The 12,534-nt window shown below is 42.6% G+C and overlaps 1 protein-coding gene across 2 annotated transcripts in view; it reads left to right on the forward strand.

Annotated features, from left to right (window-relative positions):
* The window catches only part of VPS8 (VPS8 subunit of CORVET complex), a 62,689-nt gene that overhangs the window by 5,386 nt on the left and 44,769 nt on the right, over window positions 1–12,534 (forward strand). For both annotated transcript variants that reach the window (XM_085232707.1, XM_085232708.1), the window contains exons 7-16: window positions 4,802–4,926; window positions 5,138–5,224; window positions 6,753–6,820; window positions 7,422–7,575; window positions 7,672–7,731; window positions 8,218–8,325; window positions 9,150–9,230; window positions 10,655–10,825; window positions 11,374–11,448; window positions 11,956–11,991. In XM_085232707.1, the coding sequence (XP_085088833.1) occupies window positions 4,802–4,926; window positions 5,138–5,224; window positions 6,753–6,820; window positions 7,422–7,575; window positions 7,672–7,731; window positions 8,218–8,325; window positions 9,150–9,230; window positions 10,655–10,825; window positions 11,374–11,448; window positions 11,956–11,991 (965 nt within the window). The remainder of the gene's footprint in view (window positions 1–4,801; window positions 4,927–5,137; window positions 5,225–6,752; window positions 6,821–7,421; window positions 7,576–7,671; window positions 7,732–8,217; window positions 8,326–9,149; window positions 9,231–10,654; window positions 10,826–11,373; window positions 11,449–11,955; window positions 11,992–12,534) is intronic.

The following is a 12,534-nucleotide window of genomic DNA, read 5'->3' on the forward strand; positions in this document are numbered from 1 at the left end:
AAGAAAGCTCTTTGCATTTTTTTAATGATTTTTAAAAACAGCAACAACAAAACCAGCAAAATGAACAAAAGAACCAATCCCCAGAACAGCTCAAATTAGAGTTGGAATTGGATTTCTTGTATGTTTTGTGCTAAATACAATTTTGTTTCAGTAAAGAAATAAAGCACAAGTAATATTTAATTTGTTCCTCTTTGTATAGTTCTTGCTCCTGTTTTGCAGGAGATTGACGCATTGATAACAAGAAATTTGTCTCCTTGACAATTGTATAAAGAACCTTTTTTGTATTTATGTATGAAATTACTCTGTTTTGATATGGAAAAAAGCAGAATCATTATAGGAGAACAATAGTAGAACAATTTGCAGCGTATCCATCTTTTCCCTTCTGACACAGTAGCTGCCAGGAGTAGGAAAATTAAAATGCATTCCTTGAGAAGGGAAGCTTGTAAGCCATGGTACCTGCAGACTTGCATCCTAGGTTCTTCCTTCCCCAATCTTCTCCTGCATCCGTCACCACTTTATCCCTTTTTCTGTTATTCTTTCTCCCATCACCAGCCTGTCTTACATGTAAATTCTGAGCTTGTGCCTTAGCTAACCAGCTTCTCAGCTGGAGAGAGCTGCTCTTGAAGTGCTTCCATGCACGTTTAGCTTGTGTGCATTGATGTCTATGCAGCACTAAATTCATAACAAATGTTGAAATTGAATTACCCTTTTCCTTCAGAGTTGGCTGGAATTATTCAAGAGGCTAAAAGTTGTGAGGGGGCAGGGTACAGAAGAAGGAGGGGAAGGACTGTGACAGAGTAAGTCTCACGTTCTTGGGAATTCAGGCTTTAAAATGGGATGTACTTAATCTGAATATGATCAACACGTGATCTGAGTTGTAAGTAGGAGATCTTTGTAGTTTGCTTTGTAGCTGCTGTGAAAGACATTTTTATGGTGATTTTCCTACTTCTGTCTTTGCATGTGGGCATTTAAGGAAGTTAGTAAGCTTCTGAACAAGGGGTTGTCAGAGTAGTGAGAGGTTTTTGCATTTTACACTCCAGGAAGGACTTGAGGAGTGTACGTAAGCATGTGAACAGGGAGGGTCATTCTTATCTTTGTTGTGACTGTTTCTGCATCAAGTCTCACTGAAAGGATTGATCACCAAATGCCTGAGGTGCTTCATGTGCTGTGGTGTTTCAGTTCATATATTTCTTGAAGAATTGTTTTCTTTGTTACGCTCCTGGTTAGATTTTGGACAAACTTTTACTTTGGCCATGATCTTTACATTGCTATGTACTTTGCAGTTTCTAAAGGTTTTTCTGTGGTCTTTAGAAAACGTGATGCGATGTTTTTCCTAACTGAAAGTTCCTTGACTTTTAGTAAAATGTAATGCTTCAAGCATTTAGCAGAGAAGTGAGAGCTGGACCTTTCTCAAAGGCTCCTGGTGTTAGGATAAGAGGCAGTGCACTGGAGTTGCCCCAGGAGAAGCTCTGACTGATATTTGTTTTGACCATGAGGGTGATGAAAGACTGGAATAGATGTTGAGAGAGGTTGCAGGATCACCTTCCTTGGGATACACAGAACTCACCAAGGCCCTGAGGAGGCTAAGCTCATTGACCCTCCTTGTGGCAGAGAGTGAGGCCAGGGACTGCTGCAGCTGCCTTGCAACCTGGGTTCCTCTGCTCCGACTGAAAGGTGATGAGAGGTGTGCTACAGCATCCAGCTCTTTAGATACAGACAGGAGTGATTCCTGCATGCTCCTGTTCTCTTTTCATTGGTATCATGAAGTCAAAATGTATAAATTCATTTTTCTTCAGTGACCGCACACTTGATTTTAAAGCACCGTAATCAGCAGCATCCCCTCAGGTAACTGAGCAAATCAAAAGGTGGAATGATTGCAAAATAAAAAACGTCAGCAAAATCTGAAGGCTCTCTGTCTTTTTGAATGTTGTCACATATGCTGTTCTTTACTTCTCTCCTTTCTTTTGTATTGATTTCTGACTTTTTCTTTCCTATTTTGGCCCTTTCTGTGTGGACTGAAAAGGAAAAGGTACAGTAACACCACACTGTGCACGTACCCTGCATGAGCAACTCCTGTCCTGCCCAGTTTGCATGCTGATGTGCTAGGTTAATCTGTGCCAGATAGGCAGCATGTAAGGCAGGGCAATAACCAGGCAGTGGGTGGTACTGCTGGTGAGCCCAGAAACTGCATGTGTACTGAATGCTGCCAATTCTTTGGGCAGAAACAGCAGAGGAACAGGTAAATGTGCTATTTGTAATGTTTTAAAGCAGGACATGTCTGTAGATGTTTGCAAAGGCGTTGTTTGAGGGCAGGATGAAGTAGAGCTCTTGCATGAGGTCACCATCCATCTGTTTCTGCCTGAGAACTGTTAGTGGGAGCACTACAGATTAGGACCTGAGTCAGGGAGCCACGAGCCAGAAACTCTGGGAAACCCAACAAGCAGACAGCAACTTCTGACTGACCCCATGCAGCAGCTGTGCAGCTGAGGAGGGAGCAGTGGCTTCCTGGGGAGGTGACTGAATCCCTGCTGTGAGCAGCCACTTCATTGCTCAAGCTGGAGGTAGATGGTGGTGAGGAGGTTTCAGCACACCCTGGTTTAGGAGACAGCTGTTGTGTTCTCAAGGGAGATGGTGTCTGTAACCTGCTCCGTTCGCACACCGTCTCTTGTCCTCCTGATTCCAGCTCCAAGAGGGGTACCTCCTGGGAGAGCATTTACTGGTGGTAGGCCTGATGAAGGTGGGAAGAAAGCATCTCATCTTAGAATCTGTAGCAGTTGAGTCATTCTGCAGGAAATCAAGTCTTTTGAATGCGGAGACATGATGGCTTAAGAAAAAAATAAATTGGTTAAAAACCTGATTATCTAAGAAGAAATCAATTCTGGAGTGTTCTGCTTATTCCTGTGTTCTGGAAAGTGACATTTCATATTCAAAAGCTTGTTAACATTTTACTTGTAGGGCTAAGTACCATCTGGTTTTGGCTCCAGACTGTGAGAACAACAGTAACAGCAATAGTTACTGCTGGAAATCATTCAGATGAAGAACTGTTTTATTTACATTTCAAAATTGAAGATGTTTTCTGGACAGTTAGTAGCCACCTTTGTTTCAAGCATGTGGAAAATACTTTTTAATCCAAAATGTGCCTTAAATTCTGTTATTATTAGTCTGGAAAATCATCAGATGAGCTTAACTCTCTGCTTTTATCTGTCTTTGTTACTTCAGCAGTTCAATCAGTGGGAGCTCATTGACTCAGACATCTTGTTTTATGTTGGATGCAATGTTGCTTATCTGATTTGTTTTTAAAATTATCAAATAAGTCCTCCTTGTGTGTTATCCTGTGGTTGGCTGGAAATGAGAACAAGTGCTGATGTGTGGTTCTTTGGGGTTTGCTTTCCAAGTGGTTATTTCTCTACTCTGAAAATGCATCTTGGGCAAAAAATGGGCACTTCCTTCTTAGGAGCTCAGACTGACCCATCCCAGTTCCCTCAGCTGCAGCTCTATGAGTCTGAAGAAAGATTTATTATTTTTTTTTCCCTTGTAATTAACAAGTAGTCCTACATCTTTACAAATTTCTCCTTAAGGAGGGAGGTTCTGGCTGGACTGGAGCTCAGGACAGGCAGAGGACGTATCGTAATTGATCAGAGATCTGCACACTGCAGGCAGTGAGGAACCGTAAAGGAAAGCTTCCCTGGAAATCTGTTGTAGAGCTCTTCATTCTTTAATGGAGGAATAAATTGTTCTTAATTCAGAAGTGTTCAGAACTACAGAACACTGTCTGAAGAGTTCAGTGCTGTAGACAAGCTACTTACAGCCACTTGAAACATGCAGTGTTTTGTCGTCACAGGGTTCAGCACGTGGCATACAGGCACCAGGTTTGCCATCTGGATGCTCTTCCACTCAAGACCACTTTTCTTGACAAAATGATGCTAATTTTTATTGCACCTTAGAATACTTCCTTCTCTGATTTCTTGCTCTAGTGATGCTGCAATAGTTTTGGCTCCATGTTTCTCATATATTGAACGAGGGTAGCAGTTCATGGTGTGGTCGCTTGAATTGCATGCATCCTTTGATTAAACAAGAACATCAGTGCTATAGAACTAATCAGTAACTTGTGCAACTGTCAGAGCTTTCAGAGCTGCTGCTATACCTGTATATTCTGCCAGTCTGAACCCTTCTGTTCTCCTTGGCTTCGAGAGGCCTTTCTGTTAGCAGAATTTGAAAGGTGACTCCCACAGTGCGCTCAGCCTCCAGTCTGTCAGTGATACAGGAATACATCATGTGGTGTTGGGGAGGAATTGGGAGATACTTCCATGCTCTGTTTCACAGCTGGCACATAGCTAATGGAGCTGCAGCTTGTATGGAGAGATGTGTCCTGTGCCTTGGGCACTGCTCCCAGAGGGTTCTGGGGCTCAGCTGCTGTCTGTTCCCTGGATCTCTCTGACCTCTTCCTCTCTGCTCAAGGCAAAACGCATTAACACAGTATTTCAGTGGCACTTCTGATATATTTCAGATCTCCAGTCTTCATTCCATCAATCCTCACAAAAAAAAAAGCCAGCAAAGCTAGATATTGTTTTGGCTATTCAGTTTTTAATGCCTCTGCATTCCCCTATTCTCTGTCCTTGTTTTGTAATGTTAAAACAAATTTTTGTATTTCCCTGCAATCTCTGTACTAACAAAGTGCTCTGATCTTGGGAACTCTTCATTAGGAGTGTAACTGTGAGCCTGTGAATTGTTAATGCACCTCTAGCATCTGTGTAGTAAATAATTGTGGTACTCTAACTCTGAACTAATTCTTATGCCCTAGATCAAAACCAGGCTCTACGGCTGTGTCTGGGCAGCACTGCTGTTGGGGCTCAGTATGGGGCTATTTCTGCTCTCAGCATCAACAACGACTGCTCCAGACTCCTGTGTGGCTTTGCAAAAGGACAGGTAATTCCCATGAATTGGTGGTTCAGTGCTGTCCTTCCTCAGGCAGTTACTGAGGGACTGTGTTAGTATAATCCAAGCTAAGAGCGCTCAGTATGCAGCTGTTAATTGTTTTTGTGCTGAACATAGAAACTCAGTGATATGCCGTCACACAAGGTGATGGAGAGATCCTCTTGGCAGCAAAGAGTTTATACTGAGAACAACTTGCTTGCAGATCACAATGTGGGATCTGGCCAGTGGGAAGCTGCTACAATCAATAACAGATGCTCACCCCCCAGGAACAGCCATTTTGCACATTAAGGTAATGGATTTTTTTTTCTTTTTTCTCCCCTCCCCTCCCCTCCTCTTTTTCCAAAGAACCTGCTCATATTCAGTCAGATCATAAAATCATAGAATGGTGCGGGTTGAAAAGAGCCACAATGCTCATCCAGTTCCAACTCCCTGCTATCTGCAGGTCACCAACCAGCAGCCCAGGCTGCCCAGAGCCACGTCCAGCCTGGCCTTGAATGCCTCCAGGGATGGGGCATCCACAGCCTCCTTGGGCAACCTGTTCCAGTGCCTCACCACCCTCTGGGTGAAAATCTTCCTCCTAATATCCAACCTAAACCTCCTCTGTCTCAGTTTAACACCATTCCCCCTTGTCCTGTCACCATCCACCCTCACAAACAGCCGTTCCCCCTCCTGTTTATACACTCCCTTGAAGTATTGGAAGGCCACAGTGAGGTCTCCCTGGAGTCTTCTCTTCTCCAAACTAAACAATCCCAGATGTGCTAACTTCCTTTGTGTAGTACTTCTAGATTTGCAGATGAGAGCAGCTACCTAGGGGCTATGTGGCAGTAATATCCAGAGGTGAAAAAAATGAGCAGAAATTTAAAAAAAGGAAACCAAGTATATTGCTAGCTGAAATCATAATATTGGCAGTGAGTTGCAATATAACAAAAAGCTTATTGTCTGTCCAATCTCTGATGCCAGAATCTGTGTAGTTTTAGATGCTAAAATACGCGTATCTCCTGGTTGGAGCAGTGATCTTGGTGCTTCACCTTGCTGAGACATCTCAGGTCCGCTGAGTACCGTTCACAGCGTATCTGGTGGAGCACCATGGCTCAAGGATGGCTTCTTACATGCTGCTTGGCCTCACCTGGCTTACCAGAAAGATTTTGTTGCCATGAAGTGCTCCTGTACTGCTGCATCTGAAATAGTCCCATCTCAGGCAACTTTGTCCCATGCATAATGATGAATCTTCCCCTTTTTCAGGTCCTTGTTCCTGATGGCTCCCTTTTCTAGCTCATAACCTGATGGCAATACCAACGTTGAGGAGTACTTGGACCTTGCAATCCCCAGATGTTTGTGCTGGATTGCAAAGTCTTCCAGAAGGGTCTCTCAACTGTGTACATGATCCTTTCTTATCTCAGTTATTTGATTTCATTAGTAGCTATGGATGTTTCTGATTTTTGGTCTGTCCGTGACTCACAGCCCATTTGTCAGTTCTGGCACCAACCTAGAGGCTTGAAGCTGTGAGTTATTCTGGTAGCGGTACAGATTTTGATGTCTTGTGGTTCTGAGCTGCAATAGAATGTAGTGGGACTTTGATAACAGAATCTAGAAATGATGCTGGAAAGATGAGGGCAAAACACAAAACCTTGCATTTCGTACACGTCATAAAAAAGCCATCAATATTCTCAATGCTAAATGAAAGTGTATTGCTGGTAGACATAACATACAGAGGTAAATGCACTGTAAATAATGCTGTAGCATGAGGTTTTTTTCAATTATTTTTTTGTTTGGTGGCTTATTTGTTAATGCCAATTCTAATTTGATTGTCTGCTCAGTTTACAGATGACCCGACACTTGCAATTTGCAATGACAGCGGAGGCTCCGTATTTGAACTCTCATTTAAGTAAGACAACTCTTACCTGATAGAAGGTGGCAATGCAAGCAGCTAGTTCTAGGTCAGAACTTTTAAAATCCAAGCGAAAAAGCACTGGAACCAGTGAAACTGTTGTCTGAATATTGAAGATACAGTTCAGGGCTGCAGTATAATTTTAGTCGAAGTAAGGCTGGTTAATGGTCAAATAATGGCTTAAGTTATTAATGTTTTTATTTAGGTATTGCCCAGGATCTTGGCATTCCTGATTGACTCTTGGAAGTTGTCATATAAGTGTTGCCTTGGTTTTCCTTGTTTAGTGAGAGCTGCCCTTCACTAACTGCTGATTCTCCTCTTGGAGTCCTGAAGAGGGTGTGGGATAAGGAGAAAGGACTGGGCTTGTTGCTCTGGGGAACCTGATCGTGTGCTATTAAATAAGACCTTAAGGACTTCTTGTCTATCCCCAGGCAGCTGTTTGAAACTGCTTCCAGCAACAGACCAAATTCATCCCTGGAGCTATGTAAAAAGGCTTTTTGAAACAGTATTTGTGAAGGATTGTGTATAAGATTTATGAAATTGTTAGGCTGATCTCTTCTTGATAACTGTCTGCTAAGCTGATTTCTCTGGTTTGCAGGAGGGTTATGGGAGTGAGAACATGTGAATCTCGATGTCTCTTCAGTGGCTCCAAGGGGGAGGTTTGTTGTATTGAACCATTACATGCAAAGGTTGAACTGAGAGACCATCCTATCACCCAATATTCACTGCTGGCCATGGCCTCCCTAACAAAGGTAACTCGCTGCAGGCAGAAGGCTTTATGAGAAGCCACAAAGAAACTTCCTGGTACATCCTCCAATGTTTTATTTTACCTTTTTGTTTCTTTGAAGATATTGGTTATTGGCCTGAAGCCATCTTTGAAAGTGTGGATGACCTTTCCCTACGGTCGTGTGAGTTACAGAGCTAAATGCTTGCTTTTTCATTGTTGCTACCAACAGTTCTTGTAGTGAAGGGGGTGAGATCAGGGCTAGGAGTTGGTTTTACTGCTTTACCAGCACACATTAGAACTACAGTTTTACAGTGTAGAGTTTAATGTGTTGGTCTGCCAGATGTAGATTGTAGGCAGAGAGCTGAATCTCTTGAAGATGCTGGGCTTTCTCCCAGAAGTGGGAAGGGAGGAGCTCAGGAACTGCTTAGCTTCTTGTCTTCTCTGCTGTGGCCTGGAAGCCTTGACTGATGGGATGCTGACCTGTCGTCTGTAAATCAAGTGTGTAGACCAAAGAACACAACCTTCTGCTCAGTTTTCAGCACGCTAAGGCATTGCTTTGTGGCCTGTGTGCATACCAGGTGAAGTCAACGAGCAGCAGCTGATGAACATCACACGTCCTGCTACCAAGGGGCTGCCTTGCATACAGTCTGTGCTTTTTGTCTCTCAGATGGACCCTTCGAGTGTCCCCCTCCTGGCGTGGCACTTTGTGGCTGTACAGAACTCGGTGAACCCCATGCTTGCGTTTTGTAGAGGTGATGTCGTTCATTTTCTTCTGGTAAGTTTGAATGTTTTGTTCTGTGTTTCAGATAATCACGTCTTAACTCAGTTGACTGAGCCTCTGGCTCGTGGAATTCTAGTGTGTGTGTGTGCATGCTAGGGATGTCTGCAGCTTGCAACAGGCTTGGGAAAAGAAGCTGTTTGTTGCTCTTCAGCAAGCAGTGGTGTCCTTCCTTGAGGATCTGGAGTGCTGAGCTTTGTGTATTCCAGAAGGAAGTGTTGACTATAAGCTCACTTCATTTCACCTGGAGGTGGAAGAATGTGGATTATTTTGAGGAGAGCACATGAATTTGAGATGCTATTTTGCTTTTTCATATGAAACACAGGTCTGGAAAACTTAGATAAACCACTGAGAGACAACTGCTTTCAAGGTGCATGTGTTTAGGTATGCCACTTTTACTGCTGAGCTCTGCAGAAGCTGTATATGCAGATTTTTTTTTTTACTTTTGAAGATTTCATGTCTGAATTCAGTATGTGAGCAGTGCTCAGGCTTCAGAAAACGGAGTACTTTGGCTTTGGAGTGCTAGGATGTTTAAGGAGCTGTTTTGGCATACAACTTCTGCAGTGCAAACAGGCGATTGGAAATGAATCCAGCAGAGGGCATGTGTTCTTCTGCTTCCTTCTGAGAGCCAGTCCTCAGACCTTTTCTGTTTCCTCTCATACATGAGAGCTTTGGAAGTGGATCACAGCACTCTGATTGAGAACAGTGTGTGCTCAGCCTGCTCGTGTGAGCTGCACTCCTGGAGTTGGTGTGATGCGTTTGGGAACTGAGAGGTTGAGCTGAAGAAGGTGTTCCTCAATCTTGTCTGATTTCTCTTTTAGGTAAAGAGGGATGATACTGGTGCAATACATGTCACTAAGCAGAAGCAGCTCCATCTTCACTATGACCTCATCAACTTTACTGTAAGTCTCAATACTGTTCTGTTTACACAAATTTTCTTGTAATTGTACCTCAAGATCCCTTAGTTGTCTGTACCACACGTATGGACTGTACTTATCTGGAGTTCAGTAATGGAGAATGTCTTTAAACTTGGGATTCATTAGGAAAACTAGCCCAAATGAAACAGCAAGTTGCAATTAAGAGGTAAAAAATGAACAATCAAAAGAGTAGTTGCAGGTAGGCAAAATACTTTCTTTTTCTGGGAAGAGAGTAGCCTTGTTAAGAAAATATTTTCAAAAGCCAAAGAGAATTTTGCAAGCAGTATTTTTTACTCTTTACTTAAGAATGCAGACTTCTCTGTAATTAGCTCAGTAGAATTCTAGTGCTTTTGTATATGGATGCTTCCTAGCGTGCCGTAATTGCTTGATTTCAACAACAAAAATCCCAATTCCAAAACACATTTACAGAATAGAGAGAATAAAGCATGAAAGGCCAGAATACCAAGACAGGCCTCCAAATCAGCTAGCATTTTCTAGAAATCAGATTAGAGTTACCTTTGAAATGAGGATGAGTTTTTTTTTTTTTTTTTTTTTTTTATCATGGGAATGGTGAAGTATTGGAGCTGGTTGCCCAGAGAAGCTGCAGATGCCCCAGCCCTGGAAGTGTGGAGGTGTTTGAGGCTAGATTGGCCTTGAACCAGTTTGAAACTTGTCACCACCCTCTGTGTAACACACTGGAACAGGTTGCCCAAGGAGGTTGTGGATGCCCCATCCCTGGAGGCGTTCTCTGCCCCACTCCTGGATGCCCTGGAGCCCCTGGATGTGGCTCTGGGCAGCCTGGTCTGGTGTTTGGTGACCTGCACATAGCAGGGGGTTGAAATGAGATGATCATTGTGGTCCTTTTCAACCCAGGCCATTTTATTCTCGAGTGCTTAAAAAAATGGGAGAAAAAGCCTTTTGTTTTTTTTTGCAGGGCTTTGGTCATAAAAGCAGAAATTTAAGAATATGGATGACAGGATTTGATTTAAACTTGGATGTACTACATCTTTTTTTAATGCCTCTTGATATTATATTTAACTCCCAAGGGATCTGAGAACAGGTGTTGTAGTAGTAATGTTTTTGAGGCTTTTGGATGGAAAGTGTGTTAGAGCATAAATAGTGTACCAACAGGATGAGAGCTCTGCTGGATTGCCATTTGTCTGCAGGTGTTTTCTTTGAAGAGATGTTGTTTTTCTCAGTGTAAAAGCTGATGTACTCAAGAGGAATCTCCCCGTTGTTACCTTTGGAGTTATACATGGTTGCTGTTTTGTAGTAATGGTGTATAGCATTGAAGTTGCAAGTGATTCTAGACGTTCTGCTGTGAATACTTGGGGATATGCCCAGAACTGGTTTAGTTCCCTTTAATGCCATGTGTGTTGCTGAAATCTGCAGTTTGTTGCCTTTTTCAGTGGATAAACTCACGAACAGCAGTGCTTCTGGACAGTGTGGAGAAGCTGCATGTCATAGATCGTCAGACACAAGAAGAGTTGGAGACCATAGAGATTCCAGAAGTTCAGCTGGTCTACAACAGCAGCCACTTCAAGTCCCTGGCTACAGGAGGCAATGTCAGCGAGGCACTGGTGGGTGCAGATGACCTACATGTGTTTGCCTAAAGTGAGAGAAAGTGGAGATTTGGAAATAGGGCTTTATGAAACATCTAAAAAATCATACATGGTGTTGATTTAGCCAGCTAACAGGCAGTTTGTGTTTTCTTTTTGGGGAGCTGCTCCTTATGCAGGGGTAGACAATGAAACATGGGACCTATGGTAGTTCATTGTTGCTTGAAATGCCAGCTGTGGAATTTTGCTCAGTTCCAGACACTCTACAGTGCCCTGTGACCAGAACTTCTGGTGACTGCCACTAAAGCCTGAGACAGAAGGCTTGAAAAAATGATGGGCCCAAGGAAATTTTTCTTGCTGAGATACTTAGCAGCGCTTTAAGCTTCATTTACAACAGAAGGCCACAATATAAGAGCTTGCTTACTTACTATTGCCCAGTAATCTATGTTGTTCTCTCCCAGTCTTCATGATGTTGTTTTAATTATGGTGCTCTGGTATACATTTGTCTTTTGGAAAATTTTCAAAAAACAAAAGGCATTTTGACTTGCATGACATTTTTCTCTCTGCAGGCATTGGTTGGAGAGAAAGCTTGTTATCAGTCCATCAGCAGCTGTGGTGGCCAGATCTTCTACCTGGGAACTAAGGTAAGTGTGGGGAGTTTTTAATGGAAATAAGTGACATTGACTTCTGTTCTTTTTGCACTTACATCCTTGACTTAAAGAATGTGCAACAGTTTGATCTTAGCCGAGCTATGAGCTAAGTAATGATGTGATACTTTTGCAGTATCCTGATTTATGCCATTTCAAAGTAGAGTTAGCATGACTTTCTCTGTCCTGAACTTCAATTTCTATTTCCTAGACGTGCTGATGAGTAAATAGAAGAAGATAAGAGGGTAGGGAACGTTAGACTCCATTGAATGGAGTTGATAGAAGGATTATCCTGTTTGTTTTTCCTGCCCTGCAGTGCAAGCACTCTATGAAAAAGCAGATAGAGGTGTGTTACGGGATGCTATGTAGAAATCTGAGAGTTGCTTTATTTCTTTATACCAGCCTGTTCTGGGGGGTTTGTAGGATGCATGAGCAACTGTAAATAAATAAATAATGTTTGGTTGTTTTTTTTCTTTTTTCTTTTTTCTTTTTTTTCTTTTCTAGTCAGTTCATGTCATGACACTGAGGAGCTGGAGAGAGGTAAGTTGAGAGGAAAACTGTACAACTTGGTAGGTTTGAATTGCTTAAATATAGCCTAGGAGGGAGTGAACTACAGAGCTATAGCATTTATGAAGAATGTTTTGAGTGCTGTGTTCAGGATTCCTAATTGCTACACAAAGCCAGCACTGTAGGTATTCTGCTTTCCACAGTAGGATGCTATGGGACTGCTACTTGCATGAGCTTGCAGGCTGAATGGAATCCTTGTTTTCCCAAGTGAGTCATACAATGCCTTGTGAGGTTTCAGCTGCTATTAACTAGGCAGAGTCAGCATGCTCTGTGGCATTGGAATGCAAACCTCCTATCAGCAAGATCGAGTACAGGAATGGAAGGAAATCTGGTTCCCTGTATTTTGTCTCCAACTACTGCAGGAGCTACATCTTCACTGCCTAGAAACTTCATTGGCTTTTTGGATCCTTGTTTCTGTTGCTAGAAGCTGTTTTGGATTATCATTTCTCTGGCAGCTGAAATCCTGTTAATTTTAGGTGTTGCTTCGCTGTTGTTTTCAATTGAGAAGAAAAGCAT

Source organism: Meleagris gallopavo, chromosome 11 (assembly GCF_905368555.1).
Source record: "Meleagris gallopavo chromosome 11, MGAL_WU_HG_1.1, whole genome shotgun sequence".
In the NCBI taxonomy this organism is placed as follows: Eukaryota; Metazoa; Chordata; class Aves; order Galliformes; family Phasianidae; genus Meleagris; species Meleagris gallopavo.